The sequence below is a fragment of the Stenella coeruleoalba genome, assembly GCF_951394435.1.
Source record: "Stenella coeruleoalba genome assembly, chromosome: 12".
NCBI classification, from domain to species: Eukaryota; Metazoa; Chordata; class Mammalia; order Artiodactyla; family Delphinidae; genus Stenella; species Stenella coeruleoalba.
In genome coordinates this window covers 63403326-63423010 of record NC_137158.1, presented here as the reverse complement: position 1 = coordinate 63423010, position 19685 = coordinate 63403326, and the positions used below count along the sequence as shown (strand labels likewise).

At 39.6% G+C, this 19685-nt stretch overlaps 2 protein-coding genes across 3 annotated transcripts in view; one reads left to right on the top strand and one right to left on the bottom strand.

Annotated features, from left to right (window-relative positions):
• PDE7B (phosphodiesterase 7B) overlaps positions 1–19685 on the bottom strand; it is a 222716-nt gene that overhangs the window by 13983 nt on the left and 189048 nt on the right. For both annotated transcript variants that reach the window (XM_079938848.1, XM_079938847.1), the window contains exons 8-10: positions 7380–7471; positions 2215–2359; positions 155–251 (exon numbers count right to left, since the gene is read on the bottom strand). In XM_079938848.1, the coding sequence (XP_079794974.1) occupies positions 155–251; positions 2215–2359; positions 7380–7471 (334 nt within the window). The remainder of the gene's footprint in view (positions 1–154; positions 252–2214; positions 2360–7379; positions 7472–19685) is intronic.
• Positions 1–19685, top strand: part of MTFR2 (mitochondrial fission regulator 2) — an 87175-nt gene that overhangs the window by 63858 nt on the left and 3632 nt on the right. The gene's annotated exons all lie outside the window — the stretch shown is intronic.

Below are 19685 nucleotides of genomic sequence, written 5' to 3'. Positions count from 1 at the left end.
TGGTTCGCAAGAGGGTTAAAAGAGAAAGGCTGGGATAATAACGAGTTGATGAAAGAACAAATGTCATGATAGATGATCCATTCCCTGTTTTCTTAGGATAAATGCCTGAAAGGAGAAGGGGCAATGAAAAGTCAGCTGTCGGGTCACTACTAACCTTGCCTGTAGAATTCTTCACAGACCCTTTCACTCCATTGCTTGCTCATCTCCCAGATTCTACAAGGATTGCAAATGTCAGCACACTTCAAGGCAATCTGAGAAATGACAGGGCAGGGAGAGAGGGTCAGAGGATGATCTTTGAGCAGCAAATGCACCCCAAGCCCAAGGGGCCATCAGACCTGCCAGTCGGCCTCATGGTACCAGTCCTGTATTTATAGAGGCTTCCCTGACGTGCCTCTTCAGGAAAACAGCACTTATTCATCACGGCACAAAACCTTCATTCAGAACTCCCACTTTATAGCAGTGAGAAGGAGAGAAGAGCCATCGTCCAAGGACACGGAGCTACCTGGAGGAGACTTGGGGCAGGCAGGCCAAGGAAAGCCGTGGCCTGTTCCTGCTGCTCCACTCCTTGTGGGCAGGGAGGCCGCAGGGGCCCCAGCCAGGCTCAAGTGAGATCATTGGGACCTCACTCACTCTCACAGTGGCCACACTGACTGAGTCCATACATTAAATTATTTGTGTTTGCATTTATATGCCCGTGTCTGTGTGAACAAGCTCAGACTGTCAGCCAGGGAGCTGAGTCATATCAAGCCTAGGAGTGTTTGGTTTGCAGAGATAAATCTGGGCCTTCTTGGCTTTGCTCACACTGTTCTGCATCTGGGATACCAGCTTTTGTCAGAGCTGCTGACCCTAGGAGGGTTTCCTTGGATTTCCAGAGAAATAAGTTCTCCCCCTTAACTACCAGCTGCAAAGAGCCCACTGCCCAGATGGGCTTCTGGTGGCGTGCCCGTCCATCAGCAAGGTCTGTTGGTTTGGACCGAGTTCTTTGGGATCATAGAACTGCTAGCAGTGCTGGGGTCTGGGAGAGCCTGAATCATATTAAGTTGCAAACCTGGTTGGTTCTTTATTTCCTGGTGAATGGGGACACCAGTACATGTTGGAGTAGGTCAGGGGCAGAAGTCCTCTCCAGGTTCCGCCCTTGAGGGATTCGTGTGTGTTAGCAAGCTTTCCTTTTGAAATGCAAGTGTCCAGGCCAAATCTTTCAGCTAGTCACAACTAGGCTTGAGTCTCTAAAATCAGGCGTCTGTGGCACTCAGGGACGAGAAGACTAGTTTGGGAAGAAAGATGGAGGGAGATACAGTTTTACAGCTGGGAGGAGGGTATTTCCTTAAAAGGATGGAGCAGTTGGACAGCTTCCGAAGGCAGCCTGAAGGCATGGAAGGGAAGAAACAGTATGGTTCAGTCTCCCACGTGCAGGTCCACGTCCGTGGTTAAAGCTGGCCTATCTAGATGCATCCAGGATTCACCCATTCAGTCTTTTGTGCCAAAAGGAAAGAAGGAAAATGAGAGAAAATGGAAGATCAAGCAAAAGGCTCTGGTTTGGATACAGCAGGTCAGACTTCTGCTTCCAAGGTCCACTTCCCATCTTGTTCTTTCTTAACTTTCACAAATGGCTTTTTGCCATGGAAGGAAGCAGAAAGGGTTGGGCTTGATATGATTCAATGCATTCAATTAAACTTAAAATCATTTATTTATTGCTGCCTAAAAATGGTAAGACTAGGTAAACACGTCTGAGCCTCAGATGAAAATATGAGTTAAGGTAGTAAAAGGAAGGAAAGCAGGGTTTAATGAAATAGGCTTTAGGTAGAGGAAGGATACTCGTTTTTCAATTTTCGTTAGTACTATAGTTAACATAATATACTTTTGTATTAAAGAAACAGTTTTCCACATTGCACAGGTGTGACAGTGATCAGCTTTATATCAAGGCACAAAATGTGGTAGATTCTTACTGCATGCAACTACACAACTCCGTTGTGGTGAAGCAGTTACCAAACAAGGAAAAATGAGATATTATCAACTTACTGATGTGAAACCCAGATTTTACTTGCTTGGAAACCACTTAAAAATTTCATGTCTCAAAGTTTTTAATAAAGTAGGTCACCGCTCTAGCTTATACCATGGGAGATATTTCTTCTCAGATGCATTAAAATGATGGATCGTGTCCTTAAGTGTTATACCCAGTGAGGGTAATGACTTCTTTTTGTTGTTGTTGTTTACCTGAAGCATAAAGTGCCTGTCGTGTACATCCTCCAGGCTTAAGTCTTTATTGTGGAGGTGAGCTTTCAATCTGGTCAAAAATTCATTCTGTCTGTTGATGTCTGTTGCCAAGATCAAGGAGCCCAGCTGCTGTTCAATATTCTGTCTGCATCCACAAGAATGAAAGAGAAAACACACACACAAAGCAAATTCCTTTGAGGAGGGTGATGGATTCTGTCATCATCAGGTGGCTTGGACTCTCATTTCTGCCTCTGATTCTGTTTATTACACAGAATCCCAGTCCTTGCAGCCCGAGAGTGATTCTTTCACCCACCATCGTTTCTGTCCTTGGATGGGATGTATGTCAAGGACTGGACAGAGAGATTGAAACCATGGGTGAACAGAGTTGTGGCAGTTTATACATTCCCATGGTTCCTATGGGTGGGAAGATCGAAAGCCAACGAGAAATGTATGCTTTAAGGAGGACCCAGAAAGACTCACAGAATCACAGGCATTTGAATTGTGCTTTTTATAGAGTTCAAACCAACTCAAACTTTAAGATTTGCATGGGGAGAGAAATGGGCATGATAATAGTAACAGTAATGAAGACAATAATAGCGACTGATTCTGTGGAATGGAAAGACCCATCAAGGGGACAAAACTGATAGGTTGGAAAGAGATACTGGAACTTAAAAAAAAATCACAGTTGATTAAGGCACCATTCAAAAGCAGTGGTCAAGCAATATATTGGTCAACAGATGGTATATGGAAAATGGGATATTTTGGAAAACTAAAACAAATCAGAGCTTATCCTCACATATGGAAAGTACTCAATGGGAGGAATATCCGTACCTATTTTTAAAATTCACCTTTAAAAATGAAGTATACTTAAGTAGAGAGCATAGAGTACACATATACAATTTAATGAATAAATATCAAATAAACATCTTACAATCACCATCCAGGTCAAGATCGTTGCCTGCCAGTACCCCAGAAGGTCCTCATTGTGTCTCTCATCCAACCCCACCTCCCCTCAACCCCTGAAGTAACCACTCTCTTGACCTTTGTTTTAATAATTTCCTTGCTACTTATAACAATTTTACCACCTGTGTATGCATGTTTAAATAATACGGTTTAACTTTAACTGCTTTCGCACGTTAAGTTATGTGATAAGTATCAGTTTGTGACTTGCTTCTTTAGCCTAACATTTTTGAAAGTCACCTAAGTTGATGTGTGAGCTGTCATTCGTCCATTTTCTTGATTATATTGTATCCTATTGTAGGACTATACTTCAATGTATTTATCTGTTCTACTTTTGATGGTAACTTGAGTAGTTTCTAGCTTTTGACTACTATGGAAAAAATGACACAATAAACACCCTCATGTACCTCCAGTTACACATGTGCAAAGTTTCTCTAGGGACTATATCCAGGAATAAGATTATTGGATCAGAGATGTTCATCTTCAATTTCTTTGATATTGCTGATTATTTCCAAAACAGTTGTATAAATTTACACTCCAAACAGTAATAGATGAGGTTCTCATTGCTTTATAGTCTTACACTTTACTTTTTTTTTGCCCATTTGCCAATGTCACGCAACTCATTATAATCTTAATATGAATTTCCTTGATAACTAATGAGGTTGGACATATTTTCATGTGTTTATTGGCCATTTCTATTTTTTTGGTGAAGTTTCTATTGTAGTCATTACCTACTATTCTATAGGGTGGTTTCTGTTTTGTTTATTGCTTCTAAGAGTTTTTAATATATTTTCAATAATGGTCTTTTGTCACTTATGTGTTGCAAATATCTTCTCTCACTCTGTGGCTGGTCTTTCTGTTTTCTTTATGATGTCTTTTGATGAAAGGAAGTCTTAATTTTTAATATAGCTTAACCTAAAAATATTTTTATTTAGGTTAATATTTTTCTCCTATTTAAGAAATCCTTCCTACCTCTGATGAAAATATTCCCTACATTATATTCTAAAAGCTTTATAGTTTCATCATTAACATTTTTGTTTTTAAGCCACATACACATCTTTAATCTACTCCTGGACATTAGAAATAATCTCAGAAAACAGGCAATTCACAAAAGAACTTTAAAATGTTCCCAAAATATGAAAAGATATTAAATATTCTTAGTACAACAAAAAATATTAAAACAGCTATGTGATACTATTTCCCACACTTTTATTGGCATGGATTAAAGGCAACTGCTAAATAATATGATGAATTAATGAATGATTGTGGTACTTAATGCTGTTGACGATATGGGGAAATCTTCCTTCTTATTCTCTGTTAGCCAGAGTGTAAACTGGTGCAGTGTTCCTGAGGGTAATTTAGGAATTAGTGTTAAAAGCAATAAATATAAATAATTTGACCAACAGTTCATCTACAAATTTACTATGAACATGTTAGTAAAGATACAGTTAGTAAAGATATATGTTATGAGAATGTTTATCCTATTGTTTAAAATAATGAAACATTCTAGGGAGAAAAATATCACAAGAATTCATAAATAGGAGATTGGTTAAATGAACCATGTTACAAGCATACTATGCAATTATTTCATATGATGATGTATAGCTATATTTATTGACATGGAAAAATACCATGTTTTATTGTTATGTTTAAAAACAGGATACAAAGTATGTAAGACATGATCTCTATGGTCATAGAGAAGAATTTGGAAAGACATATAGGGGAATTATGAATGATTTTCACTTAAAAAATAATTTTTAATATTGTATGAATTCTTTAAAAATATGAATATTTATTAAATTTATAACCAGGAAACATAACTATTTTAGTTAGGTGAAATATTTCATGAACCAGGTTAAAAGGCAAACTAAAAGCTTCAAATAATATTTACAACATATAACAAATGGTTACTGTAGTTAAAATACAAAAATTTCTTACAAATGAATAACAACACTCAAAAGAAAATAAGAAAAGATCAAACGCAAAATTTTGTTCTCTAAAGAAATAACAGTGGCCAGTAAATACATGAAAAATTTTTAGTCTCATTTGTTATCAATGAATCTCTCTCTCTCTCTCCTTCTCTTTCTTTCTTTCTCTCTCTCTCTCTGTCAAATCTGCAAAAACAGGTAGATGCAGCTTTTTGGAAAAGCAATTTGATAGTATACAACAAGAACCTTAAAAATTCACACCTTTCTTTCTGATCAATAACTCCTAACCACAAACAGTTTCTGAGAAGATAGAATATCGTAGTTTGGGATAAAAATATATGTTTAAGGATGCTTGTTAAGCATTATTTGTAATGACATAAATTTGGAAATCATCTAAATTCCCAACAATAGGCAATAGTCAATACAATTTGATGCAATGGAATGCAGTACTTTATTTTAGCAGCAGGTTTAATGATATGGAAAAAGACCTTTACAGTAAGTGAAAAATAGCAGGACATACACTGTATGAGATAACTTCCCCATTTCTTTAAAATATAGTTGTACTGAAAAAAAGACTAAAAGGAAACAAACCAGCCAGGTTAACATTTGCTATTCCTGGACTGCCGGATTACCAGTAATCTCATTTTTCTTCTTCCTATTAGGTTGAATCATATGAAACTGCCAATATTCTACTGTTCTGGGCTCTCAAAAACAGCAACTTCATATGGTGCAAACTAATACTTTTCTGATTTTTTCCTTAGTGTGGATGGTTAACCTGTCTTTCAGAATCAGAAAAATGATTTGAAGGCATTTACATGAGGATAGGATACTCACTATGAGTAGGATGACCGTAAATTTCATTATAAAGTCCTTTCACGTATATTATTGCATAACAGTTTTTCTTCTAGCAAAAGCAACTTATAACACTATGTTCCACAAAAACATATAAAATATAGTATTTTTATTTGGAATCCATAGGGATGAGTAGAAGTATCTTAGGAAATGAATATTAATTGAGCAATGAGCAGGATTAAGGAGGGCGTTACAGGGACAAATCTGGTCCCAGGTTCCTCCTCCCTTTTTCCTGTTGTTTTATTCCTTCCTGTCTCCTTCTCCTTCCTTCCCTTCTTCTCTCTTTCTTTGGCTTCCTTACCATTCACCTCTTCCTTCCTCCTCCTTCTTACTTGATTTTTTGCTCTAGTTTTTAGTTCTCTTTGCACTTAATTCTTTCGATCTTTGCAATGTATTGTTTTAGTAAGAGGCACGAGTTTTTATTCCATGTGTGAGGATTGGTTTCATTTGGTTTCGGGGGTAAAATGTTATCAGAATTGAAGTTCCTTCCACAAATTCCACTTTCTTCTGGGTGCTAGGGAACAGCATGAGATAGAATCAGCGTGCCAGGGGTAAACGTGCGAGCCCAGAGCATCCTGCCTGCTTTACCGAGAGACACCACGTGGTCCTTGACCTTAAGTTTTCTGCCCTTCAGAAACATGGTACAGGGATCTATTTACTTTTTCCCTCCTAGCTACCCTGGGTTCTGTGCATTTGAATTAAACAGATAGGAATTAGCGGTGACCTTGGAAGACAGTGCAGCAGCTAAATTAAGGCCAATATGGTACAGCAGCTAAACTGAGGCCAGGTGGAAATGAGGCCATGGTCTTAGATTTAGTAGGACTCGACCTAAATACCCGGGCTAACAAACAGTGGACCAGGAAACTAGTATTTCCCTTTCTGTTTAAAATGCAAGAGACATAGGTAAATTCCTGGTGAAAAAAATTGCTGGGGCCAATTCAGTTACTTAACAAAAGACATTTTAGAAAAGAATTCCTGACTTCTCCTTTTGCTAAGACTGGCAATAACAAAACACGCTTTATTGAACTAGGCTTCAATCTAGCTTGGGAACTCCTGTGTTCCTTCTTGATAAATATTTATTATTTGGATCTACACAGGAGGACAATTTTGCTAACATAAAAGACAGGAATTTGGCAAAGCACAGCGTTGATGCCGAAGAGTGTGAAAGCTGAGAGCTGTTTATTATCTCTTTTCCTGACGTTAGGTCCTACACTCTCCAGGCCCTTTCAGAGTTCACAGAGGGATTCTGGTTTCTGGGTTGCTGTAACTGACACCGCATCTCCTCTGATAGGCAACCAAGGCAGCACGGGCCGGAAGCACAGCGGGCTGGCTCCCTGCCATTAACCCTGGCGGTCTCAAGCCCAAGAGAAAGCGGCTTATCTCTAATGTGTGGACATCGGTATGTTTCATCTCTACGTCACTTACGTCATTTCCTTTGGCAAGTGAGCCAGAAGTCTTGATTCTCGAAGCATGCCGATCGTAGATCGCCAGTGGTGATTCTCCAGCACAGACATATTCTAGAAAGAAAGAAAATTAAAACTATAAATGGGGGAGAAGCCAGATACCGATCTCTGAACACAGCTCCGTGGAGGCCAGTATTTTCCCTCTGGCCAGTTGGTACCTGATGACATAGAGGCAGAGCAGAAATACAAAATAAAACAACCGCAGGCCTATTCTCAAGGCTATAATAATAGTGTGTGTGTGGGTCAAGGCCCCGCTGACCTTCCACCAGAGGGCTGAATGCGGGTCTATTTCTAGCAGCCGCAGTCCTGTCTCTGTCTGGTTTTGAAAGCGCATTCAGGTAACAGTGTAGAAGAAAGAAAGTGAGGCAGTAACAGTAGGTAGTAATGGATACCGTAGGGCTATGTGCATAATATAATCCCAAATCACACTACTCAACAGAACAGAGGCAGGCCTCACAACCTCTGGTGTGATATGTGCCCCAGTCAATGCAGTCTTGTTTTGGTGGCTTTGTGGTGATTTATTATTGTGGACACTAAAGTCTGAGAACCACTGTCAGTAATCTTCGTGATCAGTATATCGGCACTTAGCCCATTAGGTCTGGGTTTGAATCTACAGTTGCTTCCTTGTTCAACTATCTTGATATTTCTTCCTTTGTGGAAACCTCTACTACATCCAATCTCTCCTTTGACCTTAAGTATGCTGCCTGTCTGAACATTAGCTAACCATTTAAATAATGAATATTTCTTACAACCTATTGTGTTTTGTTCTATATTAGCAAACATTATGGCCTTACCACTGACTTCATTTACAGAGAACAGAACTCTCCTAGTCCCCAAGAAATCTTTTCCCTTTATTTTCTTATTTATTTATTCATTCTCCATTTTATTTCAAGAGGTGTTATAAACTTATAAAAAATACGGGAAGATAGCATTTATTAAAAGTGAGGCTAAATTGTCAAGGCATGGAAGCAACCTAAGTTTCCATCAACAGATGAATGGACAAAGAAGATGTGGTGTATATACATACATATATATGCGGTGTGTATACACACACACACACACACATAATGGAATACTACTCAGCCACAGAAAATAATGAAATTGTGCCATTTTCAGCAACATGGATGGACTTGGAGGGCACTATGCTAAGTGAAATTAGTCAGACAGAGAAAGACAAGGACAGAGATATCACTTATATGTGGAATCTAAAAAAAAATACAACAAACTGGTGAATAAAACGAAAAAGAAACAGACTCACAGATGTAGAGAATAAACTAGTGGTTACCAATGGGGAGAGGGAAGCGGGGGGGGAATGTAAGGGAAAGGGATTAAGAGGTACAAACTATTATGTCTAAAATAAGCTACAAGATATATTGTACAGCACAGGGAATATAGCCAATATTTTGTAATTGGCTATACTGGAGTATAACCTTTAAAAACTGTGAATCACTATAGTGTATACCTGTAACATACAATATTGTATATCAACTATACTTAAGTTGAAAGAAGTAGGGGGCAATTGTGTGATTCTGCTTATATGAGGTACCTGAAATAGTCAGATTCAGATTCATGGAGACAGAAACAATGGAAGTTCCCAGGGGAGCTGAGTGAATAGGGAGTTATTGGGTTGGCCAAAAGGTTCGTTCGGGTTGTTCCACACCATCTTCCGGACAAACCCGAACGAATATTTTGGCCAACACAACATTGTTTTGTGGGTACAGAGTTTCCGCTTTGCAAGATGAATTCTACAGCTTGATTGGGGTGATGATTGCACAACAGTGCGAATGTACTTAGTACACTGAATTGTACACTGAAAAAGGGCTAAGATGGTAAATTTTATATTATGTGTATTTTGCCACAATTTAAAAAAAGTGAGGGGGGCTTCCCTGGTGGAGCAGTGGTTGAGAGTCCGCCTGCCGATGCAGGGGACACGGGTTCGTGCCCCGGTCCGGGAAGATCCCACATGCCGTGGAGCGGCTGAGCCCGTGAGCCATGGCCACTAAGCCTGCGCAGCCGGAGCCTGTGCTCCACAACGGGAGAGGCAACAACAGTGAGAGGCCCACGTACCGCAAAAAAATTAAAAAAAAAAAAGTGAGGGGAAAGAAGGAAGGAAAATAATACGGAGGCTGATGGAGCCAGGACAGACACTGAAAACTACTCCATCATTATGCAGCCCCACTCTTCTTGCCACTATATCTGTGCCATCCGTGTAATGCTCAACTTCTTCAGCAAATGGGAAAAGAGAATCCCCCAGGAGTGACACAGTCTAGGGTCTATTAGGAAAAAACAAGTTCAAGAAAACTGCAACTATTCTTGGTTCTAAAACCAGGTCATGATTTCTCCCCAGGACTTTGTAGAATGAGTTTCACGAGGTGGAGTCTTATTCCAACTCTCTGTACAGGCTGCTCTATTGCCATTCATTTCTCTTTGCCAAGGAGTCATTATTCCTTATGCACCACTTGACCAGGTTTGAACCTGTGATGGATTTTGTTACTTTTATCAACCAGTCTATTATCTCCTTTTGGGCATGAGCTACACACAGCAAAAGACAATGTTTATGAGAAATAACATACTAGACTAATTTGTTTTGATTGTAAAGATTTATGAGAGCAGAGAGTGATAGGTTAGTGTGATGTAACAGATGTTCTATCCCTGCTGTGACATTTAATTCAGTCACTCATGAGCATTCACTTGCAAGACTAATTCAAGTGGATGTGACATGAGTGCCCTCACGTGAGTTTTTCAAGGGGCCAGAAAACTGTAACAAGACCTAATGATAAATGACGCCATATTCCTGTTGAGTGGAACAAAAGCGTCTGGAGAATTGTCTTAAGCATTGTTATTTATGCCAGCCTGACTTAACGTCTTCATTAATAATCTTCCTGAAGACAGAATAAACGGATACTTGGGAAATTTGCTGGTGAAACCATATTTGGAGGTTAGCACCAGAAAAATGGGAGGAAATGGAGGGGGCCTGGACGCTGGCACAGAATAAAAGAAAATAGCATACATATTACAAACACAACCTTTCATGGAGCTGTCATTATAAATAAAGTATGTTTTGGCCAGAATTGTGTTGGAGGTAGGGGTACTCCACTGGATGCAGAAGAAGAAAATAAGAGAAGTTTAGGGAGGGGGGATTAACATTTCTGAAGCACCCACTGTGTGCCAGGCCCTTTACATGATCTCATTGAATTCTCACATAACTGTCTACTGTTTTAATCATTAACTCACAGCAAATGAAACCCCAGGTTTCTCTGACAGGCCACATAGCTTAGTCAGTAACTGAGAAAGGCCTTCAACCCAGGTCTGCCAGGCGTCAAGACCTAAGCTTTGCACACCTCCACTTGCTGTCTCCTAAGAATTACCTCTGTTCACCCACATCCAAGCATTCAGAGGCCTGACATTTATAAACTGATGAACGCCTACAGTTATACTTAATTTTCCCCCAAGTCATCTATAGTTGCTGCTTTAAAAGTCAATGGTTGATTGTTTTAATTAGATGTTAGTTTCTAAATCCACACTGGAATCTTTGCACATACCTCCAAATTTGGTGTCACTTCAAAAAATCTTGTAGTTTGAGTGTGTTATGAGTTGAGGAGATTTAGATTGTCTTGGGGGAGAATTCATCCTTCAGCCACTCTCGACTCTCACATCTGAACAGTCTCTGAGTTCTGTTGGTTCTTCCATCATGGCGTCTCTTATACCCATCCCTTCCTTTCACTGAAGTGACCATATTTTAGTGCTTTATTATCCTTAATTATCCTTCCTTCTATTCATCCTCCCTACAACTTCCAGAATGTGACTTGTTTATTTGACAAAATTTTTTACCATCTCCCTAATCATTGGTTGAAATATAAACTAGTATTTTTTTGAACACCTCCTAATATGCCAGGTGCCATGGCAGGCACTGGGGGTCTAAAGGTGAATAAGACAAAATTGCGGCCCTCAAGGAGCTCACCTAACTTCAATATGATTGTGCCATCTGCCTTCTCCCATGCCCTGCTCCAAACTCTACCTTGGTGTCCTATCAGATAAATTAAGCTTAACTCCTTAGCTCGGCATTCAGTGCTCCCTATAAATTGTCCCAACTATCATTCTGTTCCTATATGTTTGAGATAATTGAATACCTTTACCTTTCCTTTCCTACAAAGGTCTTATAGTCCAAATAAATGACACCATATTAATAAAACTATAACTTATTATTTACATTATTAAATTATTAATACATGAAAATGTCCTTTCCTTTTGCCACTTTCATGCCTTTCAAGGTAGTTTATGTTCCTCAAACTCCTCTATGTTTCCTTATCAAACTAAAACCTGTCTTCCAAAGTCCAATTCAAACACTCCATCCACAAAGCCACCTGGAATGAGTCCAGTTGGAGGCGAACTTGCTCTCCTCTGAGTCCTATAGCTCTTCTTCTCGGCATTCCTCAAGTCCTGAGGCCAGTTGGTCTCAGTCCCGTTGATGTGTGTGACAGTTGTGTATGTACTTCCTGTTCTTCTTACTAGATTATAAACTGTATGTGAGCAGGAACCCTGCCTCGTTCCTTTTGTATCCACTCAACTGTGTGCCTTGCACAGAGAAAGTGCTTTCTATTAATTTGCTAAGTATATAACTGAACAAATTACTTGATTTCATTCAGCAGACATACTGGACACTTAACTATGTTCCAGGCACTGTAATATGTGCTTGGAATATATCAGTGAACAAAAGAGACAGAGAACTAGAGGTAGCAGGGATAGAGAGAGATAATAAACAATAAGCACAAGAAATACTTTGGGAAAAAAAGTATAGCATCCAGAAGATAGCAAATGCATGGAAAGAAGGAAAAGTAGAGCAGAATAATGGGGATTTGAGAGTCTTTGGAGGGGTGGGATGGGGAAGGTAAAGTAGTCAGGGTAAGAGGTGAGATGAGAGCGAAGACTTGAAGGTAGGAGGGAGCTCACCATGCTGATGAGGGAAGACTGTTCCAGAGAAAACAGCTGAAGTAAAGGCCCCCAAAGGGGAGCAAACAGCTGTGAGGTCCATGTGCAGCGAGGGAAGAGAAGTATGGGTACAAGGAGTTAGAGAGGTAATTCGATACCAGATCATGTGAGGTCTTCCGGCCATTGTAAGGATTCTGATATTTACTCTGAGAGAAATAAGGATCCACTGCAGAAGTTTGGGAGGAATGAAATTATATGGCTTAACCGTAAGTAAGATCACTTTGGTTGCTATGTTGAAAATAGACTTTGGTAGGGGATAAGGGTAGAAATAGGTGTAGAAGGTGGGGGGAGAGGGCAGTTATCCAGGCAAAAGCTGATAAAGGCTTGGACGAGGAAAGTGGAGGTGGTGAGATGGTTGATTTCTGGATCTGCTAGGATGGCTCAGTGTTTAGAGGAGTCTCATCATTGTCCAGAATAAAGATAACACTTCCGAGTCTCCTTTACAGCTAAGTGGAATCATCAGGCTAAATTCTGACCTATTAAATGTAAGCAGAAATGTTGTGTGGGATTTTAAGGAAAGTTGTTTAAAGGGAACTGTTTCATCTGGGAGAGGCTTCTTTTGCTTTATCCCTTCCTTCCTTCTCACTGTCTGGAATGCAGCAGGAATGGCTAGAGCTCCAGCAGCTAGCTGGGCAATGAGGACAAGTGTCATACCCCAGTGATAGCAGATTGAAGAACTGAAAGGATCTTGGGTCACTCATTCTTAATTTTGTGAAGCCACCACGCCTGCCCTGGACTGCCAGTATCCAAACTTCTTTTATAAAGGATAGAAACAAACTTCTACCCTTGTTTAACTCACTAACACACCACATTATTTAAAGTTGCTTTATTATCTTCCATATCATCCCAAAAGAGTTGATAAAAAGACCTTTTCAATGTCTTAATCTAGAATAATGCTTGGTTTTTGCATAAGAATCTTAATAAAGAATTTTATAACTAAAAAAGAGTGAGGTGAAATCACCTTAGTAAAGTCTGAAACGCACGCGTGGGCTCACGCGCATCTGCGCGAGGGCACGCACACACAAACACGCACTTCTTATTCCTGAGATCAAACATTGCCATCTACTAGGAAAGACTTTCCTGGTTCTCCAAACAGAACTGACAGCTCCCTCTTCTAGCTCCCCATTCCCAACCCAAGCTTCTATCCTACTGTCCAAAACACCTTATAACAACTTTGTTCACTGGCCTTGCTCCTACATATAAGTAATTTTCACATGTTTTGTTCATTTACTCTTAAAATAGTCTTGAAAAAATTATAGGTCTTGAAAAAGCATAGGTCTCCCTATGCTTTTAAAAATTGATATCTAAAATCACAAATTTCTACGGTAACAAAAGATGTAATAATGTCTTGCATTTTTGTGAATATTGGTGTTTTAATATAAAATCATTATATAACTCTTATGCATTAAATGTATCTAAGGGAATCAAAATACCAATGGCATTTAATACCTATTAATCACATGTTTAAGAAAACACATGAATAATTTATTTTTTAAGTCAAAAATTTTAAATTGATTTTTTCCCTCTAGAACTTACATTTCCATTCTATTTCCCCATAGAATTTTATTTTAATGCAATATATTTTGATGTGTGAAATTCTTTTGTCATCACCCTATCATATCTCTCTGAAACAAAAATAAGTATTGATATATAAATTGAATCTTTAATTTAACAAATTTACTTAACATCAGGCTCTAAGTAGTAAATATTTTTCCAGCTTGGGTTTACAGTGCAATTGCTATTGGTAACTAATTGATGAAAATACACGTATGCTGCAAATTTGGAAAACATTATGCTTAAGAATAAAAATGTTTTGGGACTTCCCTGGCGGCGCAGTGGTTAAGAATCTGCCTGCCAATGCAGGAGACACGGGTTCAAGCCCAGGTCTGGGAAGATCCCACATGGCGCAGAGCAACTAAGCCCATATGCCACAACTACTGAGCCTGAGCTCTAGAGCCCGCGCACCACAACTACTGAAGCCCGTGTGCCTAGAACCCGTGCTCCACAACAAGAGAAGCCATCGTAATGCACACCGCAATGAACAGTAGTCAGAAATAAATAAATAAATAAAAAGAATAAAAATGTTCTGACAATGCATTTATTCATGAGATGGCTGGGAGCATTATAGTACCTCAGTTATAGGAGATTTCCTTGAATATTTTTAGTTGTTCCTTTGGTATTTTTTCACACTGGGGCAATATACAATATTAGTGCAACTGGAGCAAGATGCAATACGCAGAATGGATAAGAGATATGTCTTTCTTTTGTACGGTGGGAACAGGGTAACTGTGAAAGAGGAGTGGAAAGTAGAACTGGCTTGACTGTCCTGCAAGCACATTCCAGGTAGTTCAGTTTGAGGAGCTGAAAATGAATGCTGTTAGCACTATTCATGCCTGTGTACTCCTGGGAAAGTCTTCGCGTATCCCCACGGGCACACATGCCCGGTTTGAAGCTGCTGCCATACATGGTTGCCATTGAGAACAAGGAGCATATCTTATTCATCTTTGTGCACCAGTATGTGGCACAGTGCCATCTAAATAAATATTTGCTGAATGGATACTAAGTCATTAACCTCCAAACCCCCAAAGTTCCGTAACTGCAAAAGTTTAAGTAATTGTACAAGTACCAGAGTCCTGTTAATTTTTTAGTCAATAGCTGATAAAAGCCAGACTTGGAATCTCCTGCTGTGAAATCGTTAGACTCAGGTAAAAGTCAAAGAGCTTTTACAATTATTATAGCAATGGGCTCTCTCACTGTTCGCTCACAGATGACCAGGATCAGGTAAACGACTCCAGAAATAACATATATCAGATAGCATTTGTCAATTGCAAGGTAAACAAATAGGAAGATCATTATAAAGAATTTTCCACGATGCTTCTCAGTCTTCATGGCGTACTCTTGATGTAGGGAAGTAATAATGCAATAATTAGCACAAGTACCTACTAAGTGGACAGTACGGGGATGTGCTTTCTCGTCTGTGTGCTGCTGTCTCTCAGATTTCCCCTCTGGGTCCCTGTGTGTGCTCACTGTGGCCAATATTCCTCATTTTTCAGTGTTCCTCAGGTTCTGTCTTTCTTGCTGCATGGGTCCAAACCGTGCGTCTATCCGTCTCTCCATCCATCTATCCATCCACTTACTCATCCAGCAAACGTCCCACCACCCAACGAATATTCACTAAAGGTGAGGACTGTGCCAGAGGCTGAGGATACAGCAGCGGACGAGGTAGATGCCTAGACGCTCGCAGGCGATGGGGGATATGGACGTCTAATCAGGAAATGGCAGTTTAGAGAGAGAAACGCCGTGATAGGGGAAGTAAGAGAGGGCTGTGAAATCATATAGCAGGGGCATGGAAGATGGATTTTTAAAGAAAAAGAAGGCTTTCAGGAGGAAGATCTGTCCAAGTTGGGATCAAAAGGATGAGTAAGTTAGAGAGGAGTCCGGGAATGCAGGCAGTACAGAAACTATAGCACTGCCATGGTCACATTTCATTAAAACAGGCGGAAGGAAGAAGAGCACGTGTGTGAAGACCTGGAGCGTGAGGGACACTTTATACCTTCCCTCCCTGTTTTATTTAGTTTTTAATCATTAGAAATGATCACTTTCAAACATACTACATATTTCACTTATTTTCTGATTCCCCTAGTAGAAAGCAGGGATTTCTATTTGTTTTGTTTATCTTCTGTACTGCCAGCACTTGGCACATATGTCGGCTCTGGGATTCTGAGAGCGGTTCAGACTGGATGATGCATAGAGCCTGGGAGAGTAACGGTGGGAAGTGGAACTGGAAAGCGTAGTGAGGGTCAGATCATAACGAGGCTTGTAAACTGGGTTAAGGTATTTGGACTTAACCCCGAGGGCAATGGGATTTTAAGCAGGCATCTAAGTGTCACAGTTGAGTTTCAGGAAACTCATTCTGGCTGCACAGTGGCGGAAGGGTTGGAGACAGGCAAGGCTGAGTGTAGATGACAGGATGAAAGATGATGGTGCCCTGCTGCTCTAGGGGAGGATCTGGCATGAGCAGGCTGGGAGGTACTGGTATTTCATAGGCAATGGCCAAATTATCTTTGTCTTTCTTAAGAGGGAGGTGGCTCTGCTCCTACAGACTCACTGGCTTCACAGCAGCTCAAAGACCAATATCAGCAAAAGGTAGATTGAAAAAAAGAAGATGCTCATCAGAAATGCTCATGGAGATCTGAACATAGGATGAGATGAGATTGCTTTAATAGCCATTTAAATCCCAGCACTGTTTTGGAATCCCACAGTAGGTACAACATCTCTCTACTTTCAGAAGCAGCAGCTCAGCAATCTCACATCATTCCAATGAGAATGTGTTCTAGTGTCACAAACTCTTCATACCTGTAGTTTTATTAATAAGAATAATCTTCACTGTAAAGTTGAGAGAGTAAGCATCCACCTTTGTGGCAACAAAACCTACCAGAATTTATTTTGAACAAAATAAAACTCTTCACATCGCTACTGCAAAACCTTTATTTCCCCTTTTATCTGAAATAATCAAGTATTTTCCACCCTAAGAAAAAAACAATCTCTTTGTTCTAGAATAACAACACATCTGGCATTTAATAAACCACCAACACAGGTTTTCAAGTTAAACCGAGAGTCTCTTTGTCAAAGAGAATCTGGCAGAGCAGATTTGCTATCATACAGAGCAGCTTTAAACTGTTGTTGTTTTTTTCTATTTACTGGACACTTTCTTTGATTAAAATACTTAGAATGACGTTGATAAACTGAGTCTGGTGTACAACAAGACTCAGAGTCAATTATACCTTTTAAACCAGTGGAGGCAGGAAGAAAAACAACAACAGGAACATAGTCTGTGTTTTCATTTTTAATTGCTCACGAAACCGGGAGGCAAGACTCCAGAAGATAATGAAGTCACTGAGTTCTTCCCTAACAAGCCCAGTGGTCTCCTTGGTAATGCTGCAAGGGCCCCAGCCCCGGAGGTCTCAGAGGAACAGAAGCTCCTTGAGTCCTAAACAAGAGCTTGGCCCTTGAAGAAACTATAGCACTGCCATGTTTACTGCCTGTTGGAAGATGTCTTTCTCTTGTTTGATCTGCATCTGCTGAAGACACTGCTCTCACAGGAAGCCCGAACATTGATTGCTGTCCACGGGGCGGGCCTGTGTTCGGATCAGGGCCATGGATGTGCCACATGCCAGCTACCTCACTATGAACAGTGGAAACTTTGTGAAACAGAAACTCAAATTTGAACCTCCTTTTTACAATTTTCACTCCACTTTCCAAAAACACCTTTCATGAGACAGAAATCATGAGGTTACATATAATCTTTGCAATTGCTTGTTTGAGTAGAGGTTATAGGACCATATGGAAGGAACATGTCTTCTGGCTCTAACTTCATATTTATGGTGCAGAGTCATTAAGAATAAAAAGTGGTTAAAAATGCTGGCCTCTTCTAAGTGCTTGTGATAAGTGACCAAGAAAAATGATTATAAACTTCTGCAAGACAAATAGAGAATGTAATAAATACAATGTTTCATGGAACAACTAATTATTAATTATTTTATTCATTAGGTTGTTCTGTCACTAGTTAATATGTAGTTGGACTCTATCAAAAGGAATTAACTTTTTTATATGGTTTATTACAAGATATTGAATATAGTTCCCTGTGCTATACAGTAGGTCCTTGTTGTTTATCTGTTTTATATATAATAGTTTGTATCTGCTAATCCCAAACTCCTAATTTATCCGTTCCCCCCGGTTCCTCTTTGGTAACCATAAGTTTGTTTTCTATGTCTGTGAGTCTGTTTCTGTTTTGTAAATAAGTTCATTTGTATCATATTCTAGATTTTAAATTGAACTGAAAGCAATTCCTTTTGCAATTGTAATAAGCAATATCATGTCTGATTTAATGGTTACTTTGCAAAACTGCTGAACCCACATGTTGGAGGATTGGAGGGTGGAGGGACAGAAGAATTCTCAGCTGTATCTCTCACATCCTGTTAGGTACACTCAGTCCACCACGGACACCTGGACTGCTTCCAGTCTGATGAGAGTGGTGCCAGGTGGAAATGCCTTTATGGTCTTCATGTTGAACTTGGGTTGGCAGTTCAGCTAGTGAGTCTGGCCCAGACAGAGGACAATGGGAGAGAGCCCTTTAACTTGGCCTTCACTCCAGCTGCCCTGGCCCTCTCTTTATCTCAGGGCAGAAGCACGGGCTGGGTCTTATGCAATGATCTTCTTATTTATTAGAACTAAAAGAGCACAGCCAACAAAAGGAGGGAGAGGAAGCCCTCTTCCATTTTATCTCATTTATAGTAAGTCTGGATTGTACAAAGTCACGCACAGGGTGTTCTCAAAGCCCCATAATTCCTGGCACATCTTCTTGGCTATTCTCGACCAAATGTGTGTTCATGTGCATGTACAGTTTTTGTATATATATATATGTATATATATACACACACACATATATTACACAATATATGTATATGTATTGTGTAATATATATGTATATATATGATGTGTATATATATTTTTTCACTCATTATCACAGTTCTTAATATATTCTGGATCTATAACTCATTTTAAAATATAAGTCATGGATCCTCTCCCTAGAAAAATGTGTAAAGGTACGTCGTCTGAAAATCTGCATATAGTTTCCTGAAAGCTTATTTATGTCTCAACCAACAGGCCCTTGGTAGGCTAAAAGGCTGTATTGCCAAAGATTTTAAAGTATCATGTGTTGTTAATGATCTTGCTGAGTTGATACTTTATGTAACACGATTTTTTTTTCTTGAAATTGAAAACCTAAAGAGTTATGCCAGTTCTTCACTGACAATGTGAAATGATTTTCTGACCCAGATCACATTCTGTACAGCTAACCTACAGTGTCTACAAAAGGGAGAATATACACTTCATCATAACATGCCCAAGTCATTGAACAGAGAGCAGGGGCCATTCATGACAGGACTATATTCAGCTCAAGGACACAGAAACAGTCCATTTGCAGTTACTCTGGAGTTGTGGGTTTTCATCCCCAAAGTACACCAGTTTATGCTGCCTTTGGTGTCACACTCTCTGCCCTGCTACTCAAAATGTTACTCACACTTCAAGGCCCAGTTTATATTACTCTCCCTCCATGAGGTTGATTTTTGTTTTTTGTTTTAATTTTTTTTATTTCCAGAAACCATCTGCAGAATCAATTTCTCTTTCGCCTCTGTCTTCCCGTCACATTTTGTTTGTAGCTAACTACCGTAGAGCACTTAGCAAAGGCTCTCCCACCTTAAGCTATTGATACATGTCT